At 49.3% G+C, this 24,186-nt stretch overlaps 1 protein-coding gene across 1 annotated transcript; it reads left to right on the top strand.

The window, feature by feature from the left end:
- Positions 1 to 786: 786 nt before the first annotated feature.
- LOC144142192 (uncharacterized) lies at positions 787 to 22,959 on the top strand. Its single transcript, XM_077673563.1, has 5 exons — positions 787 to 1,010; positions 1,086 to 1,187; positions 7,252 to 7,365; positions 20,089 to 20,287; positions 22,742 to 22,959. The coding sequence occupies exons 2-5, from the start codon at positions 1,090 to 1,092 to the stop codon at positions 22,748 to 22,750; spliced, it is 420 nt and encodes a 139-aa protein (XP_077529689.1). The 5' UTR covers positions 787 to 1,010; positions 1,086 to 1,089; the 3' UTR covers positions 22,751 to 22,959.
- The last annotated feature ends 1,227 nt before the right edge of the window (positions 22,960 to 24,186 follow it).

Raw genomic sequence — 24,186 nt, 5'->3', positions numbered from 1 at the left:
CGAAGTGACCACAAAGTGTACTCCTCACCTGGTTCAGGCTCCGTTTCGGGGAGGTCATTCATGTTGTGCACGGGGCGGGAGCCAGTCCCATTCCTTCCGTTAAGTGCAGTTTCTTTGCACACCCTTGCGAGGTGACCCTGCTGAGCGCACTTGAAACAGGTGGTGTTGCGGTGCCGGCAGCGCGACGTTTGATGCTTCCCACCGCACCGGGAGCACCTTTGTTCAGTCACCTCCCGTGTTGGCCGACTGTACCGAATCCGCAGGAATGGACGGGCCGCATAGCATGTGCGAGTCTTTTCTTGCGGCTTCTATTGCTATCGCAAGTTTTTTTGCAGTTTCCAGGTCCTATTCTGCGCTTTCCAAGAGGCGAGTCTGCATTCCGGGATCCTTAATTCCACAGACAATCTGATCTCGTATCATCCGCTCACGCCCTGCGCCGAAATTGCAATCATCTACTAGCTTGTTCAGTGCAGCGAAGTAGTCACTCACGCTCTCTCCTTCCAACCTTTTCCTCGAAAAGAACTTAAAACTTGCAACTACTTCGGAAACTCTCGGCTTGAAGTGTGCGCCGAGGGCAGCGAAGACAACCGCAAGCGTTGCATCACCCGGCTTGGTAGGCAACAGCAGATTCCGTAGCAGCGAATACGTTGCTTCGCCGCAGCTTGTCAGAAATACCGCCTTCCTCTTATCTTCGGCCACATCGTTCACAGCGAAGTACAGCAAAACGCGCTCGTGATACTCCTGCCACTCACTTGTGCTTGCGTCGAAAGCTTCCACGGACGACATGCTTGCTCCAGTGGCACGGGAGTTGCTGCCGCGCCCAGCTCGCAGGTTTTAATCCTCGTCGCCAGTTGTCATGTTCTGTCGAGATAGCGCACGCACGAGGCTCGGTCTAAATGCTTCTGGCCTACCCGTCCGGCAGCACGTTTATTTACATGGTTTTGAAAGCACCATCTCGTGGCGCTACAGCATATTGCACGTGCCGGTGGCGACAACGTAACACCTATTAGGTGTGCAAACGGGGCTTTGAAGCCATCATTCGCGTTGTACATACTAGGTGGCCTAAGGCGCGCATTTCTTCCCAGGGAAATGTTCCCTCTTGGAGTCCCAGACCTCCCCATCGAGCCCTGGGCGGTGCACCCGGCAGCCCCATATTGGGCCTACAACCCCTGGTTTAACATGGCGCCGTAAGTACCTTGCTGCGGCATGGATATTTCCTCTCCATACTCTTCCTAATACAACCTTGCCAGTTTTTTTATGCATGTGAGTACTGGTACGATTTCCCAATTATGAAGGGCTGTGTCCAAGTCACTTTCACGTGGTATTCGCACCTTTTAAACGCGAAAGTGTTTTATTACGGTTTACACCAAGATTTCTATGACGTCATATCCGTCGCGGAAGTGACGCCAGTACAACGAAGCACGCGGCCTGCAAAGGGTGCACCCCTGCAAACAGGGTCTTCTTGCGGGTACGCAACCTTTAGTACTAAAGAGTGATATACTTAGGGTTGTTCGTTCTCGGGTTTTATTTTTACCAGGAAAGTGTTTTATGTCACGATACACCAAAATTTTGTTGATGCCATATCCACCATAAAAATGACGCCAGTACACTTTGTCCAAGCGGCCTGACAGCAGAACGTCACTAGCCAAGCACACCCACAAGGCAGCCACTGGCGCGCAAATAATGCTCAGCTGCATATTTCGCTGCGCATTTCACTTTCGCGTTTTACCAATTCCCATGACAGAGGAATCAAACACAGTTTTTTCTACAAAGTTCTAGATCTCAGCTTTGAAACCCCACATGGGCACCTGCTGATCCGGGGTACTTTATTATCATAGGCATATACCGCAAGTTATAAATAAAGAAGGATATGGGCGCAGGCAGGGGGCGATAGCTGGGGTGAAGAGGAAGTCGTAGCCGCGCCAACTGCATCGCTCACAGCAGAAGCGCCAACTACGGGGGGGCAGTGGGGCTCGTGCCCCCCCCGGACGGCTTTACGGGGGGGCAGAGCCCCCTCCGGCCCCGGCTGAGGATTTTTTAAGGGCTTGGCTCGGCTCTGCGCCCGTCGACATCGGACTGTTGGTCGTCCTGTCTGCCAACTATTGTTTACAATAGGGGTTGGGATCTTGAAAGAAAGTTGCGTCCTCCCGATGGGCAGGGGGAAACGCAGGGCCGTGTCGCTTTTCTTCACGGTGAGTTAGATGTGCTCAGTGTGAGGATTGTTGACAACAATGTAGCGCTGCGCTTGGCTATGATGGCTAGAAGGGTGGCCCTTCTAGCCAGCATAGCTTGGCTTCAGCAGCACGCCAGCAAAGCAACATTTTGTCGGGAGCATAGGTCGGCGCACTCACTCGTGAGTACGCTCATTTGTACTCATTTGTTCTCAAACTCACGAGTGAGTCGATGATGAGTGAGTACACACCCAGATTAAAAAAGTGAGTATGATGACGATTCAGTACAGGGGTAAGTCCACTGCTCGTGAGTACAGAACTCATGAGTACACTACTCATGAGTATGAGTGCTCATGAGTACAATACTCATGAGCATGAGTACTCATGAGTATGAGCACTGGTCAGTATGGCACTCATGAGTACACAGTACTCATGATTACAGTACTCATGAATACTGTATTTTCGAGTGCTTGCACTCGTGAGTACAGCAGTGCTAACAAGTTCTGTCACAAACTCAAGTCTGGATGCACGTGTACGAGTTTCAGACATTTAGCTGTAGCGCTGTGCTGCTTAACTCTCAATGATGGTAAAATCAGGCAACGAAAACTGCACCTCCCTCCTTTGCCTGTCCTTGTTTGGTGCTGTTAGCGTTTTTCGGCGGTCGCTCGCTAAGCGGTCGCGGTGAAAAAGGAAAAACGAGGGGGTTAGGTCCCGGTGGGAAGCGCGGCCACAGTTGCTCTGTTTCTACGGCACCTGTTGATTGGAGCAGTTATTTTTGTTTACAAATGCGCGGCCTTGGAACGCGTAGCTGCTTCGTTCCGCTTGCTTCATTCAAATTGCTTTAGGGGAAGCGGTGGGGCATGCTCACAACGCAAGCACTACGCGCACGGAAGTCGCTCTTTTCCGGTCTTAAGCAGTTTCCATAGATGCATGTCATGCTCTGGAGTCGTTTCGTGAGCGGAACCGCTCATTTAAACAGTCGCAGTCAGTTTACGTGATTCGCGTCGAATTGACTGCATGGTTTGTGTCAACCACATGGTTTTATTAGGCTCCCGTTTTGAAACTTTTTGCTCAGGTTTGGTAGAACTATCATCTATGTCCTCGTGCTGTCCATTTACAAGTGAGCATATAGCCCCACCGTGCAGGTTGTGGTTTGTTAATCGGACATAATAATGCCCAGGCGAACGCGTGTGACGCCTTGTTTCGCCTCGCATATTTTGTCGAAGAGCGCTGGCATCTTGCTGCTGTGGGAGCGTTTTGCTTTCGAATGGCAACCCGATGCGCTGCTTCTCGTTTATGCCTCCGTGTAATGATGAAGCTGACGACGACGGTGAATTTCGGTGGTTCTTCATCCCCTACCTTCATCTGCTGTTTACTTGCAGGGCGACCACGGTGCACTCCTCGCTAGAAACTTGCGCCGAGTTTAAGCTCGCACTGTGGAAGGCCTCGTGAAATGGCCGTTTTGTATGATGAACGCCAACGCCAGACGTTGGGTTTTTACCTTTAGCTCGCGTCTTGGAACGTCTCGTAAAACATGTTGCTTGCCCATAACGACGCCATCGCATTTTTTTATCGATAGCTCTCAGCTTCATCAGGGCTTCTCGAACCAAGAGCTGCAGATTTCCACTGTGCAACCAACGCACCAACACGGGAATACAGTGACGTGGTGCAAGCTATCACGCCTCCGAAAAGCCTGTCTGCAAACTTTGTTTTCAAGGTCACAAAGCACGCGAGAGCAGTTGGACAGTGCTGTAACGGCTGCCAAGCACTGGCAGCAACTGGGTGCACTGCGGCCGTCGACTGCAAGCGATACCCGCTACAAGCCTCCAAAACACATACACATACACTTTTAAGACTGGGCCACCCCAGCTCAGTCACTAGTGTTGCGACGTTGCCCTGCCCAGTCCGCTATCGACGCCGCGCAGACCACAGCGACGAAGTAGCCGAGCTGACGGTTATTTGAAGCAGCATTTATATACCATATATAAAAAGGTAGCAAGAGCGTTACATGGCTAAGACAAGCGCGATAGCACTTCTCAACTCAGGGCCTTCGATGAGATGCCGCCACACCACCGCTGCTTCCGGGCTGGTTTTATACCCCCAGGTAGCCGCGTGCAGTTCCAGCCGCGTGTAGTTCCAATGCCTCCAGTCGGAGCTATCACTGGCCGCATTATGAATCTGGCGAATGGAAGCGAAGCGATTGCGTCAGCCGAGCCGCCACGACCAGGAAAGGGAAGGCGACTCTTCGGCGGCGTCTCCAGGCGCTACTTGCTGCGTGTCTGCGGGGATTAGTTCGTCCCAGGCATGATTTGGTCCAGCAGTCGCGATGGGAAAGGGAGAGCAGGCTCGGCGGCGCCTTTCCCGCCAAGTCGCGACACGTCTGACGCGGGCGGTTTGACCTAGGCGCGAATCAACCCCGCCATCGGAACGTCGCCAGGTGCAGCGAATTTGTGTCGGGCGCTCTGGCACAACACACACACGGATACAAAAATGAGTGGTCAAAGTCGGACCCGTTTCGGGGGCTCTTGACGGAAATGAACATAGCAGCGCGTAGCGCCCCTGTCGTGTCCCTTTCTTTTTACCCCCGAACTGCCCATTAAAAAAAAAAACAAATTGACTCGTTTTTTGTGCTGAAGGTTCAGTCATGCAATATTTTTAAATAAATGTGACCAGTAAAACCCGTATTAAAAGAAATTCCTACTGGACGCGTCAAACCGCTGAGATTCACGGTTCATAGATTTGCGGGCCGTCTTATTTGGGGACACCTCGTAGTTAGCCGACACAATGTAAAAGGCCCTCACTGCTGCAGGTGCCCCTTATGATGATGATGATGATGATTAGTGGTAGCCTCTTTGTAGCGGGGTGATGACGTGTCATTTCATAGGGACCCCCCACCGCTTCCTGCCCCCTCCCTTCGCCGCTTCGAGGCGCACTCCAGGTCTGCCCCCCCCGGAAAAATAAGAAGTCTACGCCACTGGCTCACAGTGTGTTCCTTCGCCTTGCGAGAACGGCGTGTCTAGCTGTCGTGCTTCCAACTTGGATCCTCCACATGGTGGTGCCGTGAAACCCGGGATTCGAGGCACGAGTGGACCTGTCTTTGAAGGCGCAGCGGCTACGAGGCTCACGAGGCGCTGCTTGATCCAGGAGGTCTCGCCGACCCTCGTTTTGCAACGCCACCCCTTCCATTGGAACCCCGAAGCTACGCCGCATGCACCTGCCAGAGAGAATCATTGCGGCAATCGACGCCATTCTCCACGACCCGTCTTCGCACGTGACCGACCTGACCGCCAAGATTTACCGCTTCCACGATGCGGGCCACCGATGCTGCAATTCGAGCAAATCTGACCGGCGACAAGCTGAAGGAAGACGTTGCCGTATTCCAGCAGTTGGACGACAAAATGCGTTCGTGACAAACGCGCGTGCTGCTCCACCCGATTGGCAAAGCAGCTACGAAATCCGCCGACGGCGCCTACGCCCGAACCACCTGGGTGAGGTCCAATCGAGAGCTCATGAGTGCTCCCAGGGTGCCGCAAAGCAACCACTTTGTAACTCTCCCGACTGTTCCAGCCGAGTCGCTCGCAGGGTATCGGGAGAGGACAATCCGCGATAAAAATGCAGCTGATGCTCGTTTGACAATGACTACGCTGATGGATAACTGTGCTCGCAACGCTGCCCGCAATGACCCTCAGCCCATGAAACCAGTGACCGACAAAGCAGCAGATCCTCTAGACTTTCGGGTGTCCATCCAGAATGATGCGATTGACATGGGAGTCCTGCCTACCGACCGCAACACTGTGACACCGAGTGAATGCCCTGAAATTCCCCGCTGACAATCCTGCTGAAGCGGCCCTGCCACCTGGTGTGCGTATGGCTTACCCTCCCCACGAACAAGCTCGCGAGGGGCCTCCGAACCGGAAAGAAGTGAAGCAGCCACCTGATGGCGAAATGGGGAAACAAGACGCTTCGTGCGCGAACACGGATTTTGTCGCCGGCAGAGATGACCGTGCTAGAGGACTGCGACGACAACTGCAAACACCAGAAAACCCGCCAACTGACGCCACAACAAAAAAAGTTAGTGCAACACCGGCAGAATCATGGCGTGGTTCCCAGCGACCCTATCGCTGCGAACAAGCACCAGGTCTGCAGGAGCCAACCCGAAAAGATTCCGCCATTAGTTTTGAAGTTCCGGCGGGCAACCCGGCCCCGAATCTGGCCCTTCCCGGTGAAATATGCCCGGAAAGCGCCATCAGTGGGGCATTGCAACGCCAACAAGTGGAATTGCAGCTAGCCCGCCACCAAAAATTCCGCATGGCGCCTTTGGTTTGCCACAGCCACAGTCATTTGTCCCCGACCAAGCAATGCAGCATCTGGAGCTCGTAGCAGTGCAGCTCGTCATCGAGACGCGCATCGAGCCACCTGGATTAATCGGATTCCCTTACGACCCCGGCGGCTACCCGAGACCAAAGGAGCGAAGTGCGTGGTCCTGCTGCGCAGGCAACGGCAGAGCAGCCACATCATATGCCATCGTCGCTCCAAGCAGCGCCGATGCGAGCACTATCACAACATTCATTTCCGCCTGATCACTGAAACTATATTTAGGCACCCCATACGAAGGCCCCGATTCCAGCGCGCGCATCGGAGCCCCCTATTTTGATAATATCAGTGCACCTGCATGTGTGGCCGTTACATACTCGTTCGTTGGAGTTATAAGCCGGCAGCCGTATGTGTGTGTGTTCTTCTTTACTTGTACCTTGTACTAAGGCCACTCTCCGCGTCAAATAAAGCAGTAAGTCGCTGCTGCTAAATCGTCCTGCTTGCTTAATTTCCAGTGCCAACACTACGTGGCAGCAGAACAGATCAGTCGAACCATGCTTGAGGATGAAGAGCGATCTAGTTACCGCAATATTTACAAGGCCGACGTCAGATAGTCCGCATAGGCTGCGCCAACCCACACTTTTTTCGTCGTCGGTGGCTGGAACCAGAGCGCCATTTTTCACTGCTCGCTTCTCCGTCCTCTCGTAGCAATACTAGTATTCATGTTACACTTACTAGGTGGCCTAATACGCTCATTTTTCCCCAGAAACCTGTTCCTGTATGGGGCCCTGGACTTCCCGCTCGCGCCGTGGATGTTGCCCCCGGTAGCCCCGTTTTGGGCCTACAACCCCTTCTTCAACGTCGGCTTGGGAGGCCCGCCGTGAGTACCTCTCTGCGGCATGGTTCTCTTCCCTTTGCGCTGTTCGCAGGACAACCTTAACTACTCTCCTTATGTATGTGACTTCTGGTATAACTTTGCAGTTATGAAGGGGCTATGTTCCTTCAAGTAACCACGTCAATTTCACGTGGTATTTGCAGCTTTTTAACATATTTCTAAAAATTCTAAATCTGAACATTGAGCCCATAATTGAGCACAGAACGAGCCGGCGTACTTTAGTAACCTAGAAAATACAGATTTGCCCGTGATTTAGAACTGCGGCCATCATTACCAACCAACTATAGTCCTTACCGTAAAGCCAAATTTCGTACACGGTATTCGGGTCTGTAGATTTCATGTTCAACCACCTCTCTGTAATGGAGTGCTTGTATAGCAAGTTCTTTCAGCGGACGACCCCACGCTTAGGCTGCGTACTTCTTGGCGAGTGTAACAGATAGTTTCCGTCAGCATGTGCCCATGAGTATGTTCTGCTCAAGGTAAAACTTCACAACACCTTCAACAATTTCGGTTACCTTCCATTTAGATACTCCAGCCTTATCAGGCACGTAGCCAATTTTTTTTCCTGGGGAGGGGGGGTGGCAAGACCTGATTGTTCGAAACTATTTCCATGGCAAAAAAGACAGAGTGCTGGAGAATATAGAAGGCGCCTAATTATTAGACGCGAACGAGAAGCAAGTGGAATACAGCACCAGAGGCGAGTTAATCTGAGATGGAAAGGAAATTTTTTACTTTCAATAAAGCTAGTGCATCTGCACCAGAAAAACTTCTTTCCAACCAAATAATCTCCACCGAGAAAGGGTATGCAGAGTCAGTGCCAAAAAAAGGTGGAATGCAAAGAAATCAGGCGCCCACTTAAGGAGGTGTGCGGCATTAGAAAAACCGAGCGCTAAAAACCAGGATAGAAAGAACGAGGAACGACAAGACAGGTGCGCAATGCTAACAATTGACACCGTGGCGCGAGAACTGCGCGAAGCGTATTTTATTCAGAAAAAGAGCACACGCTGTATCAGTGAAGCATCGCTTTCGCTGTTTTCCAATGAGTGCCGGATCCTAGACAACATGCGATAAAAAATGTGATTGTTGTCTTCAGCAGTGGCTATTTTGTTTTTATCGTATCTTTGTAGATCTCTCATTTTATGATGTATATTTGTGTGTTTGTAGACAAGCTACTTTTACCCCCCTCTTTCCTTGAAATAAATCAGTTTTTATTAGCGCATCTGTCTTGTCGTTCTTCGTTTTTTCTCTCCTCGTTTTTAGCGCTCGTTTTTCCTTAAGCATGCATCGACTAGCCCAACAGCATATTTTACTAAAGGTGTGCGACAAATAAAAAAAAATGTCGGACGCTTTCTCTACCGAACTTCTCTCTTCTCTGTCTCAACAAAAGCTCTGCGAGATGAGCGTCAGCTATTTTATGACAGCGATTCTTAAGCAAACAACAGGCATATTTGTGAAAACAATTTTATTGAACAACAAAGGACCAAACATAGGTGCTTTCATGACATAAAAAATGCAAACGGCTAACATTAGTTTTTACAGCAAGCAATTTTAGAGAATGGCATCATGAATGGCTTTACGAAATAGGAAAAGTCAATGCAGAAGAAAAAAACGAACATGTAGCTTGGCCAAAAAGAGCGATTCCCGCTGCAAGTTTCGTACGTTGAGGTTTCTCCAAAAACTCAGCGATAAATTGACACTGACTTGCATCCGGTGAATGGCCATAAATGGGTTTTCCCTCTTTTCAGTGTCGAAAGGCTGCGTTCTGCAGCAGCTGTATACTCACTGGGAGCTTCGCCAATATCTTGATGAGTGTGCGAACGTTCGGAAAGAGGGCTTTGTCGCATTCAGCTAAAGCGTCCGTCGCAAAGTGCGGGAGTTCTTCCTCTTGCATATTAAGTTTTCCAGGTTTCCCATTCACTTTTCACCGTAATGATATGCGCTGTTGTCATATCTCTGAGGTAAAAGAGGTGAAAATCGAAGAGATATAAATGTGCCCTTGGGGGCATGCTTTGGCAATACAAAGTGCAAACTTTGCAATGTTTTCCAATGGTTTACAAAGCGCCGTTTGAGGGGAGCTTTCAGGTCATCTATGTATGGAATGAACGTGGCTCGCCTGTAGTACTTTTCCGCGGAACTACAAGGGTGGTTTGCCCGGTACCTCTGTGTTCCTACCACGCGTGGAATCTAGCACTTCACTCCGAACTCCGCCACTATATCTTGACATAGAGAAAATATTTTGTGGAATACTGCCTCCGCATTAGTGCCCATCTTATCGAGTTTAGTCAGCACCAGGTCAACCTGCTCCAAGGCGACGCTAATGGCAAACGATGGGTTCTGTAGATACACAGACAGGTGGCGTGTGAGGCCTAGGAATGTCTCACTAAGAGCGAGGCATAAAAGAAGGTTGATTCGCTGATGGCGGCAATGAGCAGTGGACGCTGTTGCTTTCTCAGAGAAGGTGTCCTCGACCTCTTCAAATGAGCGAACTATATCGGAAAGTGCTTCTCCAAACAATGCGACTGAATTATGACGTGCCACCCACCTTGTTTCACAGTATCCACGCAGCCGGCGGAAATACTTTGTAGGCGCTCCTAGATGTTTTTTCAGGACCGCTGTCCATTTGGGTGACAGCCGAAAGATAGTGCGTACGTAACTAATTGTGGCAAGGGTCCTTCGAATGTGTTGGACAGCAGAGGTGTAGCTAAAACAAAGATTCTGGGAGTGGGACGAGCCGCGCGTGTACAACGCCGGTGGGAAATCGTTTTGGATGAGCGTCTGCACGCCGTTGATTGCCCCACTCATCGCTTCTGTTCCATCATATCCTTGGTCTCTCATCATGTTCAAGTGCAGACGAAGAATTAGCAGCTCCCTTTCCAGCGTGTCAGCGAGGCTAGATGCACTGACGGCATCAACAGGTGTGAAGCAGAGGAAATCTTCCCCAATGCTTGAAGTAGGTATCGACGTAGCGTACGCATAAAGAGAATTGCCCGGTTGGGATACATCCGTTGTTTCATTTGGCAGCACCGAAAAAAAATCCGGGATCGTTTACCTGTTTGACAATTTTGTCTTTTGTAAGCTTGCCAGTTATAGAAATACTAGGGACTCTGGTTAAACGGAACCACCGGGAAAATATGTTCCGTTAATCAGGAGTTTCGTATAGAGAGAGAATAGATTCACCATCCTTTTCAGAATACGTTTCACGCCGCTTGGTCCCGATGCGGTGGCGTGCGCGCAATTGGCAATGAGTAGAACGGTGCATTATGGGGACAAACATTACCGCAAGAAAGTAACCAGCGAACCTTTTTTTTCTTTTCAAAAAAAAAAATTGTCAACAGTCCCCTCACTTACTCCTCCTGTGAAATACAGTGGGAACCTCGATTTATTTGCTTGAGAAAAACGACTTGCGTGACGTTTCGAAAGCCTCCCGCAGCTTGTTCATGTCCTGTTTTATTCTCATCGGATCACTCCTGGAGACGGCGTACTTCATCGCAATGGCCGTTTTTGTGAAGCGACCACTCGAAGTCGTTGATTACCTCCATCTTTCTGGACAACGCAAGCGCATTGTGTGGTCGTTTCTGTGCTGCAATCATATGCTAGCTTCGAAATATCGCATACGACACCGCACAAAGTGAGAGAAAATCGGAAGCCCAAAGAGCCGGAATATCCCGTACGAAAAGGGGAGAGCAGTGATGCGTGCTGCGAATGCGCTGCGCTTGCCCAAACAGCTGCGGTTTCGAGTCTGTTTTCGTTTCCGTTTACGCGGTGGCCGGAAAGTTCCGATTAAGGAAATGTTTTTTACATTGTCTTAATGTGAAACCAACCAATTGTGAAGCGTTTGTTCCGTTTAAACGGCCGTTCCGTTTAACAGATATCCGTTTATCGAGATTCCACTGTAATTTCATGTTGAATGTGCGGGCATTGCTGCCTGCTGTGCGAATGTGATTGGCCAAAATGATGTCTCCTACGTTCGCTCTATAACGTAGGAGAACCCTGAAGTTGCGGCCGTTCTGTAGGGTTCCTCGAGAGAGAGACGCCCCGAATCGTTGTCACCTCCTAGCGCGAGGTCTTGACGGACACACAGTACAACTGTCTCGACAATCGCGCGCAACTTTGCCTTGTTGTCTTCGAGCTCGCACTCTGCTTGCTTATTAAGCTGTACACTGATTGATTTTCCTCTGGCGACTCTGAGAAAACATTCGGTGGCAACCTTTGCCGTCTTGTGGTATTCAGTCCATGCATGATTCTCGAATATCTCTATGGCACCCTTCCACTTCGTAAACGGAACAGTTACAAGGTTCCTACGTGACTGGCGAGAGCCTTTACCCTCGCCGCTCTTACGACAGAACAGTACGCAGGTTTTGCAGAAAGCTCCTTTCCGCACATGAGAAAATGCAAGCCACTCATATCGCTGCAGCCAATGAGACTGAAACGTTGACATTCTCCCGTTTTTGGCTATCGAAATTTTAAACTTCTAGCTCAGGGGGGAGGGGGGCGGGGGGCAACCATACGTTAGAGTATGCTCCTTTTCCGAAGTCATCAGGTATGCCAGTGTTATTTGCAAACATTCCGGTATCATTATGACAAAGAGGGCTAACTGGTTCCACGCCGTCGTCGCAGTCATGCGTTCCTCCGGCATCCAAGTCTGCAGGTGCAATGGCGTTTTCGGAGGTACAGCCGCCTTCTGAGGCTTCCATCCTAGGTTCACGACAGACATAATTATACATAAGTTTTCTGACAACAGTACGTTTTGTTTATGTGACAATTAATTATTGTCGTAGCACTAATCACAAGTTTCACTATTAGAGGCACCCTAAATAAAAATGACTTCGGGTATCCGTACATTCAATGCATTTGAATTTTCGCGCCGTATGTGCCTGTCTTAGCGCTCGTTTCTCTAGACTAGATGCAGTCGAATCTCGTTAATTCAAACACGCTTATATACAATCGGTGTTGTGGTCCTGCGGAAGTCATTTGTATTCTAATGAGCGAAAACGCAGTGTTATCGTTATCATGACAGTGAACCCTTCTCATTCCCTAGCGGTTCGCTACTGGAACTTAAACACCGGCTTACTACAATCTAATGCGCACCTTTTCTTCAGCCAAAAATTGCCTTCCTTTTGGAAGCGAATATAGAACCGCCACCACGTTCACGGGTTTTGTAGCAGCATCCCATGATCCCATCGGAGGGCACGAAGGGAGTGCCACCGTCATTACGAAAGGGCGACGGAGCAGACTATTTTCGCGAGTACGCGTACGTTAGTTTAGTGTTCCAATGATCTGGAAACGGTGATTCGCCGCTATCACTGTGAAAAGTGACGTGTAAGAACGAAGATTTGGCATGCTGAATACAGCTGCGTAGCGTGCTTTTGCGTGCACAAGCCTGTGGTGACTGTGAGTAGCGCAAAATATATTCGCGCCTCGAACAAAAACACACTTGCGGACTTTCGTCAACTGTGTAGACCGAACTGTCAAGGTCAACCGAACTGTCAACTGCCAAGGAACTGTCAACCATGAATTAACAGGGGAACTGTATTATACAATAAATTTAACTGCCGGAAGAAGAATTGCCCCATCAAAGACGGCAAACTGTTTTTGGTCGAAAATCAATTGTCCTCTCACTGCTCAATTTTGCTGTTGCGCGGCTACAAATTTCAACTGCGAGGCGGAACATACGCTTTTCGACCGAAAACGAGCATTTTTGATCACCGCCGTTGCGCGACTTCTAGAGTCGCAGCTGTGAATGAACTCTTGAAATCAGCGCGTACGTTACGAATAAAAATTAGATAGAACCCATTCAACGGAGTCACAGCCTGCATGCGCCATGCAAAAAAAGAAATCGTATTTTACGGTCGGCGTAACCGGGCAATTGTTTGGGGTCATCGAGCCGCATACATATAGAAAGTATAGAAAATATTTAAAGCGATGACTGCACTCGCGCTATATGAGGCTAATTGCACTCCTCGATCATACAGCATCGTATGCATCGTGTTTAGAGAGTTATCTCAGAAACAGACATTTATGGCAAAACCATTATAGTACAGAAGCTCACAAGCGGGAAATTACTATTTCGCCTCTTTGCTAAAACGGACGTACCAAGCAAGGGCAATAGGAAACACAAGGCCCACCTTCGGAACTTTAGCGAAGAAGCTTGTTAATTTCATTGTTGATCCTGGTCGCTTCGTGGCCCTTGAAGTTTAACCTTGGTTGGAGCCTTCTTTTTCCATGGCTGCGTGCTGTTGCACCAGAGCGCGCCCCGCCACAAACTTGCTGGGCCTGACGGAGCGCCGAACGGCGGAGCTGTTGGCTTAATCACGCCTTCTTCCCAAATTTCCTTCTTCCCAAAAACATGAAACTCCTTGTTTTTACCACCAACGTTTTGGTGAACGTCACAATTTTAGAGGGAGGATGGCTCATTCATTAGCCCACACTAGGCCACTGGTTGGCCGCAGTGACAAACACAATAAGGTGAGTGCAGAATAGTCACTTGACCCACCCCTCTCACTCTCATGCAGAAGCCCGGTAGTGTTCCGGAAAACACAAATATAACACAAAAAAAACCAACGAACTATAAGCAAACCTAACGACGGCGATCGGCTCTCGGTCGGCTCGTCTTGATGTATTTCCCTTACCGTGCGCGCCTCTAATTGTGCCCCGCATCGCCGAAATTGCTTTCCTTTGTAAACGCGTCGAGCGCACAACCATTGACGCCATTGACGCATCCCAGCCACCGAGTCACCAGGGTCCCACGGGGAGCGAATGGAAACTTCGCCCTGTGACTTTGAGCTGTGTAACGGTGGTAGACAGAACGTCTAGAGCACCCTTCCTACTTTTGACCCCTTGACTGACCTCGAGCTCCCATCCTCTTCGGGCATTCTCATGGCGTTAATCGCGGTCGCCAAGATGTCAATGGTCCCCGGCCGACGCCGGTTTCCCAAACAGTCGGGGGGAAATTATTCCCCATGTTACCATTCTATTTTTACCGTTTGTATGCCTTTTGGCTCTGATTTTATGCTTTATTCTTTCACACTTGGTTTTAGGGTTGACACGTGTTAATGCTAAAAAGCTTGGATAGGCTCGAAGTTTGATTCGTTTTAGCATGTCATTAGTCTCGGAAACGCGAGCTGTGTTGTTCTTCACTTGGATTCTTCCACCAATGTTATCATGTTAGCATTTCATTCATAGTGGTTTTATGCCCTTTTGGTTCTGATCTTATTCGTTCATCTTTTATTTCATGTGCGACACGTGTTTATTGTGGAAGACGTACAGTCTAAGTAGTATCTGTTACCTGGTGCATACTGTTTGGTTGCGCCGTTTTATCCAATTGTCTTGCTTTGTTTGTTGTATTTGACTTGTGAATCTTGTTACGCCTCATCGGCTGGCGCAGCCGGGGATAGGAAAGAGGGTAACACCGGTGGGAGGTGTGTTGCTATTTCGCGCGAAATAAAGTTGGAAGTCCGCTCGCCTTGTCCTCCTTTCTCTTCGGCCTCGCCTTCTGCGCAAACATATTCCTTCGTACATCACGAACCAACTAGCCAGCAATCAGGTCCTACTAAGGAGGGAAATCCTCCTTCAAAAGCTAATATCGCCTTTATAACTAATTTGGAGCGACCGACGCATTTGTATAAGTCCTCTCCGGGCCCGCTCGTCATGTGAACACAACAGCGCGGCGAACAAAAAGAGAAGCTCCCACCGTTTTTCCTGACTCCCCTCGCATGAAAACAAACACAATACAGGTAGACTATACCCACCCAATTATACCTAGTTGCCTGGCGGTTTTAGTTAATTAAGTGAGGTGCCCGTAATTTACAGCCTCCTTACAAAAACGAAGACGAGAATCAAGAATGCAAAGAACTATTGGAAACGACAATAAAAATCGTGAAAACAGACCGCATGCGTAACGCCCGGCGTTTCTGCAAACATGCCTAATTTTATTGTGGTAACCACGCAAATGGGGATACTTGGTCCCATAAACAATATAAAAACTGAACATCAGAAAAAGTGAACTTAATCACTAAATCAAGCATGAGCATCTTATGTGTACATCTGTCCCCAAAGAGCAGACAAAACAATTCCCGAGGGCGCTTAACTCTGCTCACGTGCATTGAAAGCGCGAACGTTGCGGCACTTACAGCATATCGAATTTGCATCGTGTTCTTCGCTTTCGTTTCTTTGCTGTGCGTTTGGAATTGAAGGGCATTCCGACTAGATGTTCTTCGGTAGCTGTTCTTGGCGAGTTCATTGAATATCGTTTGTTTTTTATTTGTTGAAATGCGAACGTCTACTTGTGCCTATTGTGCCTCTGTTGTATTGCGTTGATGGCCGTCTAGACGAATTTCGGGGGGGGGGGGGGGTGCGCTGGGAATTCTCCTGCCTACGTGCAGGAGCCTTATACGAGTACTGAACTGAGCCGTGTCCGCTAAGCTTACTGAGCGTTAGCGCCATATTACCTCGCCTCCATCTGAGCGCGGCATGTCCAGCTCCTGCACCTTCCAGACCGTCGCCTCACCTCACATTGGTCCTGAGCACGTTCAACACAAAAACGGCTGGAACTATGCTGTCGCTGACTTTCCGCATGCTACTCGTCGCAGTTACAAGCCATTCTTGTTTTGTGTAAAGTTGGCTACGTTAATCTCGCCAAGTGCAATGTATGCAGGCCATCCTCCCCATTTATATATTTATAAAGTAGCAATTTTGTAGAAGAAAAAGCTCTCAAGCATCAGCTTCGTGTGGCCGACGAGAAAATTGAGACGGAGGTAACAGGCGCTGTGCCCCTAGCGCGAGCATAACCTCGGCCAGTTGTTCTCTCCGCTGCAGGGACTAGTACAGCAGCAAATAGCGCGAATGGAGCTATTCCAATCTCGTATACCTCTGTCAATATCTACACGGATTTCAAGTTCCCATGCTCCACCTGAGTGTAGATACCGCCTTCCTCTGTGAACGCTCCTTATAAACAAAGTTAAAGATTCCTTGCCACGCAGGCGTTGCAGAGAACGAACCGCTCATGAAGTGTAACGAGAGAGAGAGAGAGAGGCAGGGAGGGAGGGGAGAGAGAGAGTGAGAGAGAGAGAGAGAGAGAGGGGGAGGGAGGGGGAGAGAGAGAGAGGCAGGGAGGGGGAGAGAGAGAGGGAGAGGCAAACTTTATTGAGCCAAGCTCTGTTACGGGGACGTGGTGGCCGCTGGCTTTAGCCTGGCGGCGACAATAGCAGCCCGATTCGTCCGGGAGACTCGAACCTCCGGATCAGAGCTGCCCAGTGCTCGTCGCAGGTGATGGTGGAAAAAGGATCACTGGGACCAGCCCACACGGTGTGGGACAAGGTGGCGGCAATGCCGCATGATGGGCAGTTCGGGGAGGGAAATAAAGCCGAGTGAATGCGACGGAGCAGCGCGCGACAGGGCAGGCTGCCCGTCTGCAGGAGGCGCCACGTGCGTTCTTGCACGCTGTCGAGACTGACGTGAGCAGGGGGATATACAAGGCGGGCGAGGCGGAAAGTGAACTGTCGATCATGCGGGCCGCCTGATTACCTCCCAGCCCGGCGTGAGCAGGGGTCCAGATAAGTTTTGTTTAGGTGGAAGGGGGTTTTGAGAGAGAATTTGGAGTGCTTGTGGGGATAGGAGCCCCCTGGCGAAATTTTGAATGTACGTTTTCAATGCTGTACTTCAATTGCGCACAAAAGTAACAAAGACTGGAAAGAGACGACACAAGAAAATAGCGCACTTTCAACAAACTTTATTAAGAAGTCACAAATTTATACTGCCCACTCTCTTTCATAAACACTCATTCAAAAAACAAGGAACAAACACCTCCCCCCTCTGTCCATTACCACAATCTTAGGGCACGTGCCACTGCGATTGCGGTTTCACGATAAACCATTGTCTTGCCCAAGGAAGTGCATCTCCTTTTCTGTAAGTGCGAGGGAGGAAGTGCCTACACAGAAGTCCCCTGCACGTGCAATTTCATTGGCCTCAATGATCTCGCGGGTCATTTGGTTCCTGTTCCTCGCTATAATATAACACCTATCAAACAGGGGGTACATTTGCAATCGCGACAGTGGATTGCCAAATGGCCTGAGTTGGAATTTTTTACATTGTTGGCATGTTCGCGTAGTCGATCATTGATGCACCTCCCCGTTTGCCCTACGTAAATCCTTTTGCAGTCTAACGGAAGGACGTACAATACATACGTAGCGCAGTCAACAAACCTAACCCTGTGCTTGACTTGACAAGGTGGTTTTTTGTCTTTACAGTAGCTCTTTTTGCACAAGTATCCAAGTTTCAGGGGTGCGGAAAACACGACATTGACGTTACTTGTGGCTCCAATCTTCTTTAACGGGTGCGATAACCCATGTTTGTAAGGAATGACTGCATACGTTTGCTTTTGCTGTTCGTTTACACAGTCCCGCTCGCGCAGACCCTTCTTTGATTCTTTGAGCACATCATGTGCAACAGCCGTCAAAATGTGCTGGCGAAAGCCTGCCCGTTCAAGGCGGCCAACTTGCATGGTTAGGCTTTGGTTCATTTTGTGGACGCATGATTCTTTAAGGCTCGAGAATAACTCGAGAATAAACTCGAGAATACCACCCCTGGTGTTAGATTCGACCCTGCATTAAGGTGTTATCTGCGTGGCGACATAGAAAACGGTTTTCTTGAATTGCCGTGATCTTGTTCCTGTCAATTATTTGTTTTGGTTTTTTTATTCATTATTGCTGCTGCGTGTGTCTGCTCACTGCAATGTGTGATGACCGCTGTGACTCATTATATAGAGTGTCCATTTTTTTCATTTCGCCTTTCGTCTTAATTGTTTCCTTTTTTCTCTTTTATTTATTTTTTATTGCCTCCGGCTCTGTTGTCGTTTGTTGTTGTAAAATGTTCTTTGCTGCAAGCTTTTGAAAGACGCCTCTGTTGATTTTTTATTGATTGTAGCGTTTAACGCGCCGACGCAACGCAGGCCAGGAGGCGCGCTGTAGTGGAGGGCTCCGGATTAATTTTGACCACCTGGAGATTTTTAGCGCGGGCCGAAATCTCGTACACACGGGCGTTTTTGCTTTTCGCCTTCACCAGAAAAGCGTCCGCTGCGGCCGGGAATCGAACCCGCGACCTCGTGCTAAGCAGCCTTAGCCACTGAGCCACCGCGGCGGGTAAAATGTTTCAATCCAAGCCAATGATTAAACTAAGGCGAGCGCATGATATAACTGCCGCCCATGACGACAGACGGCCTTGATGTGAGCCGCATAGACGCTAGCGGCAGATTCTTCCCTGGTGTAAATTGTAAGAAACTCTATTGAACGAAGTGCTGCAGCCGAAATCAAGAAAACTGACATGCACAAACTATAGGGAGGAACACGCATGCGCCCTCCGCTATCTCGACAGCAGGCGCTGGGCCGGAAGGCGTCGCGCCGATAGTTTTCGCGCACCGCTCGCTTGGCCCGGTTTTTTCTGTGGCCGCCTGTACACTATAGAAGAAATAAATAAAGAGAAAAAAAGCTGCGGAAGTTATGCAAGGCTCGGCACGGCGTTCGTGCTGGAAGCCTCACGCCGAGGAGTTTTTTCTTTGTATCTTTTTTTTTTTTTTTGCTACAGACGAAGTTTCAGGTTACACAGCTCCGCTGATAAACTCGAAATGTATTCAACTCGTGGTGGCCTCTCAACGGGTTAGCCCCGGCGGCTACAAAATTGTTGCAACGGAACTGATTTGGCGCAAACGCATAAACAGGCTGCGAGCGGATTCTGGGCGCTCTGTCTTATTATTGATGCCTCGTTGGCAATTGAGGGGTTCTTCAGTAATTTGATACAGCATGTACGTAGCTCTTATCCCATTTTGACAAACCGGACGGGACACCTTGCATTTAAGGTTATGAGCCGGGCCAGAAGTAGCAACCTTCATATCTATGAAGCCAGTCTTCGGCGTACCGTCTGTGGCCTCATCAAGGAGTCATAATCGTTCATGAACGAGAGCTGTATAAACTCAGGAAACGGTACAAACGGTACAAAACGGTACAAACTCAGGAAACGCCTCGCATTGCCAACATGACCTTCAGGCTCGGCCAATGTCAAGCAAGCGCCTCGTGCACCTGCTTACTCGATCCCTTCAAAGGCGGCGCGGTACGGAAATGGCTAGGGGTAAATGCAAGGGCGCATTCAGTGAGTTCTGCGGTGCAATACCGAGTGCGAGAACCGTTTGACATCCTTCCACATCACTCTGCGCTCTGCACGTTCAATGCGCGTTCGCGGCGACGTCGCCGAGCAGAGAGTGTATGAATACCCAAATTTATGCAAGACTAACAGATGATTTTTTTTTTCTATAGCTGTAAAAAAATAGGTAGTTGGTGATTCCGAGAGATTACCTGGCATGCAAGAGAGACAGAAAAGCAAACTTTACTGAGGGCTCCATTCTGCCTCTCTTTCTTTACTACGAAGTTGCAGGGATAAAATTGTTATTTTCGATGTAAATTTAGGATACATGTTAAAGCCAACTCAAAATAATACACCTTTTGCAAACATTTGTGCCGGCTACGAAATGACCCGCGCGAGCGGTTTCTCATTTTTTCGGGTATTGCGCAGGTGTTTGGGTACAGCTGATGTTGGACTTTCGGTGATCCTCATTGAGTGCGCTTCTGCGACTTCCCGATTTGCAGCCCGAGGGGGCACTGTCAAAGTAACGGGAATGATCTGCAGTTCCTGATGTGCGCGCAATGCCTTTTCCGGCTGCAGAGCACCACAGGCAGCACCGGCTGCCCACGCCCACGCCGGAGCGCCGCTTGCGAGGGAGGAGGAGTCCTGGCTGCAACGGTACGGGAGGTCGGTGGCTGATATCCTCGCCACCATGCCTCCTTCCATGTCCAGCCAGGCCGTCAACCGCATCGACCAAATTCTGAAAGCGGCGCTGAGAAAATGTATCGCAAGAAACGAGGTAAGTGGTGGGGGGGGGGGGGGGGGGGGGGGGGGGGGGGGGAGTTCCGTGCTTCGTCACGTTCTAAAGAAATACTTTTTTTCTCGGCTTTCTGGGAGCTTGGTGGTTTCCCGTTTTAATTTCTTCACACCTCGGCATTAGTGGTCATTCTGCAGTTAAACTCCATGCTTTTTTCACAGCACTACACTGCACAAGTTTATTTCTCTATTGCTTTTCCCTTGATAACCTGCAGAAATTGACTCGTGCTGATGCTGTTCTCGTCGTTCTAGCACTGAATCATACATTTACCATCCTGTTACCACAGGAGTGCCGATTGGTTGAAGAGATATATTATTCAGTGCTTGACTACTTCTCCAATTTTTGGGGGGCATTGTCTCGTTGGTAGGGCACAACATTTTGGTGACCCTTAATTACCGAAAGCGGGAAGACAAACAAATAAATAAATGAAGCATCTCAAAAGCGAGTATTGCGGGATGCCGGGCAGAAGGGTACTGAGAATCCGGAATATATGCGCGGCATGCGGCATTTACGTGTCCCGCCACACTGTGCTGTGGCATATGCGTTCCACAATATACGGGGCACATAATGTGCGAGCTTATGGCACTGTCCTCTGTTGCTTAGGCATGTTTAGGCATGTTTGCTCAAAAATCAACCCATGTGCTCTTATTTTCAAGCTGTTTATGGTGCGTCCACTACGTGCGCCAGGTTTGTCGACAACTGCGTGGCATTTGGTCGCTGTGCTGTGCACGCAACGAGAGTGCTGAAAGGCGTCGTCCTGATTCGCTAGTTGCATACCTCTTCAGTTCCGATCACTCCTCTTTTTGGGCTCTAGCGACCTGTTTCGGTTAATGCATTCCTAGAACCAATGTGAGTGCATGACAGTGAACTTTTTAAATACATATTACGTCCAGGTTCGTATAAAATAACATTGCGTGAACACGAGAAGCTATTACAATGGTGCTTGGAGTTACGGCAGATGAACAAATGTTCGTTAGCATAATCTCAAGCTGAATGGGCATCGCATTTGTTAAAGGAGCACTGACACGGAAATTTTATGTTACACTTTTATTGCTTTTATCGATGCTTAATGGTCTGGCCAACCTGAAACAGCACTTCAAATACTTCAGCGCGCGATACATTGAACGGCCTGAAAGTCGTTTGTTTCAAATTCCCGCGATTTCATCCCGAACGGCGCATATGACAGACTCCCTGCCTGACCTCACCGCTTTGTGCGGACGTCAACGGCGCCCGCTTGAGAGGGTGTTGCGCCAGCTCGCCGCTCGTGGGGCTGCGCGCGTGAAGTGACGTCACGCGTTTTTGACGAGCGCTGTCGCGTCGCTTCTTTTTCCTCTCCTGGGGCGGTATTCTCGAGTTTTGTCCCTTTTGCGTCCCTTTCAAAAGTGTCCCTTTTGGCGAGCCCTGATTGGCTGAAAGCAAACAACCGGAAGTGACGTAAAGCAAGCCCGGCAAACTTACTGCCAACGCCCACTGCTTAACTGGAAGTACGTCACGATGAAAGGGACTCAAAAGGGACGTTTTCAAAAGGGACAGTTACGAGAATAACGCCCCTGGAGTGATGTCACGCTCATGTCCATTTGCTGAGTGCCGCTCCGCGCGCTGCTCCGTCGGTGCGATAAATGCGATCCAATTGAACTATGTTCTTCGCGTCGCAGGCCGCTCATATTTCAGCCAGGGTATTCTGTTGAGTGAAGGAAGCGAACTGTGCAATAATATTAACGCCGAAAATTGGTGTCAGCGCTCCTTTAAAAGGGCTTTTTTGCAATGCTGTCTTGCAACGCACTATTGTTTGAGTTCTGGTAAAGCACGTTTTTATACCGCAGACCCTTGCATAGCGGTAACTGATACCTCGCGAGCTATTCCGACTGGCGGTTCACCTGCCCTATCGCGGTTCACAGCCCTATCGCCGAAAGCATTGCCGCCAGAGGCGCAATACTTGGTATGGAGAAGTTTCTCTGGGGTCGTGCTGAACAACTGTACCCGCACGGATTGAGCACGTTGTTTTTAATATTATCTTCAAGCCATTATAGCGGCAGGCTTTCGCCGGTGCGTCATCAGGGTGGCCGAGCTTCATTTTCGCTAGTACGCCAAGTCACAGTGTAGGTTGCGCTCTCTGGATTGATTCCTCCCTCGCCAGTCAGTGCATGCCGATGGGCTGGTTTGAGGCGTGCCTCACATGAGTGATTCTGTAGACACACAGAACGACAACGGTGTGCCACCCTCGAGTATCATGTTTTTTATTCACTCGGCTTTTTGAGTGGATGTTTCCGGGCGTGCCAGCATGGCCGACGTGGATATTTAGGAAACTGTACTTTGGTATTTTCGATATTCTGAGGGTACAAGGTGATTGAACGCTCTATTGAACGCTCCAGCTTGTACAGACACCTAGTCTCATTATTCAGTGCACTAAGAACTCCTTTTTTTTTTTTTTCGCAGGGCGCTTGAAGCCGGAAGGGATCTTGGAAACAACATTGGTGTTTGGCAGGCACAAGTTGCTGCTTTGCTATTCTTGCAAGGACCCTACGTTTGTGTTTTTGCTAGACAAGGACAAAATTGTGTTATGTGCAGCAGAGACTGCATCTACGTGTTTTTGCGTGTGTGCGCGACAGTAACCTTACCTCAAGGCACGTTTTGGAGGAAAATTTTGGGGGAAAAAATTTTTCACTACCGAGTTGTATTTTCAAGATATTTATATTTGCTAGTTCATTTCTTTTGGAATAAATTTCGTAACATTGGGTTTCTTGCTTATTATGTTTCGAATTGTCTGCAATATCCGCCGCGCTGACTCAGTGGCTAAAGCGTTGTGGCGATGAGTCAAAAACGCGGATTGGATACTGGTCGGGGTGGCTGCTTGTCAGATTGAGGTGGAAAGCGAAGCACGTGGCGAGCTTTCGGAACACATCCCCGGGCGGCGAACGTTGTCACTACGGCGCGCCCGGGTGTAGCCTCGTCGCGTTGAGGGACCTCAACCATTCGATAAAACTTTGAATGGTCGTCAATCTGTTGAAATGGTGCGCGAGCAGGCTTCCGCGTTTATACCTCGCTTTATTTTGCATTTTCTACATTAGTTTTGTTTTAGCGCTTCGCAGCGCTCCACCGAGAGAGAACACACTAAATTGCATTCAAACTGGGAATGGCATCGTAGAATTCGAGTGTCCAATTAAAAGGGAGCGCTGGGACGACCGCTGGGCGTTACTGACGCAGTGTGACCTTATGCCGACCCCTATTTATTCCAGTATGAAAAAATTGACAAAAAGTGGGAAACGACGGGAGAAACTGGTGCTTTAAAGGAAACGATTTTATTTATTTAGCGGAAATTGGCGGAGCTGTGCTGCACCCTCACAACATCAACGTCACAATGGCCACTTTAAAACAAAATAGCTTAGTTCAGCACCTGCCGGAGTGTTACAGATTGTACTGCCGCATCGTGCCCGACGTGGCTGTTTTCAAATATCTACCGCCAGGGGGTGTGGTATTGATGATGAACACCCGAAGCAAATGAAAGGGTCTATGCCGACCGAGAACGTTCCTGTGTTCTCAGACGTCACCTCATCAGCACAAGAACTACGGAAAGAGGCACAACCGTCACATCACACAGGGCCCATGTGAGACGGCCCCGCTGTTCATCCTAATACCGTCTCCAGTATCTTCTCAGTCAAGCGGTCGACATCAACCCTTCAGCTTCTTGTTCAATGCTGTACGACGACCACGGCAAACAATAGGTCCGCGTACTCACTCGTGAGTACACTCATTTGTACTCAAACTCACGAGTGAGTATGATGTTAAATAAAATGATTGCGCTAAAAAGGGGGACATGGACGGAGTGAGGACAGACACACGCGGCGCAAACTTCCAACTAACTACTTTTTATTGCCGCTGTG

Source organism: Haemaphysalis longicornis, unplaced genomic scaffold (assembly GCF_048455015.1).
Source record: "Haemaphysalis longicornis isolate Haplotype H1 unplaced genomic scaffold, Haemaphysalis longicornis Haplotype H1 scaffold_6, whole genome shotgun sequence".
NCBI lineage: Eukaryota > Metazoa > Arthropoda > Arachnida > Ixodida > Ixodidae > Haemaphysalis > Haemaphysalis longicornis.
Note: the sequence above shows the minus strand (reverse complement) of the source record. Positions and strands in the feature narration are given on the sequence as shown.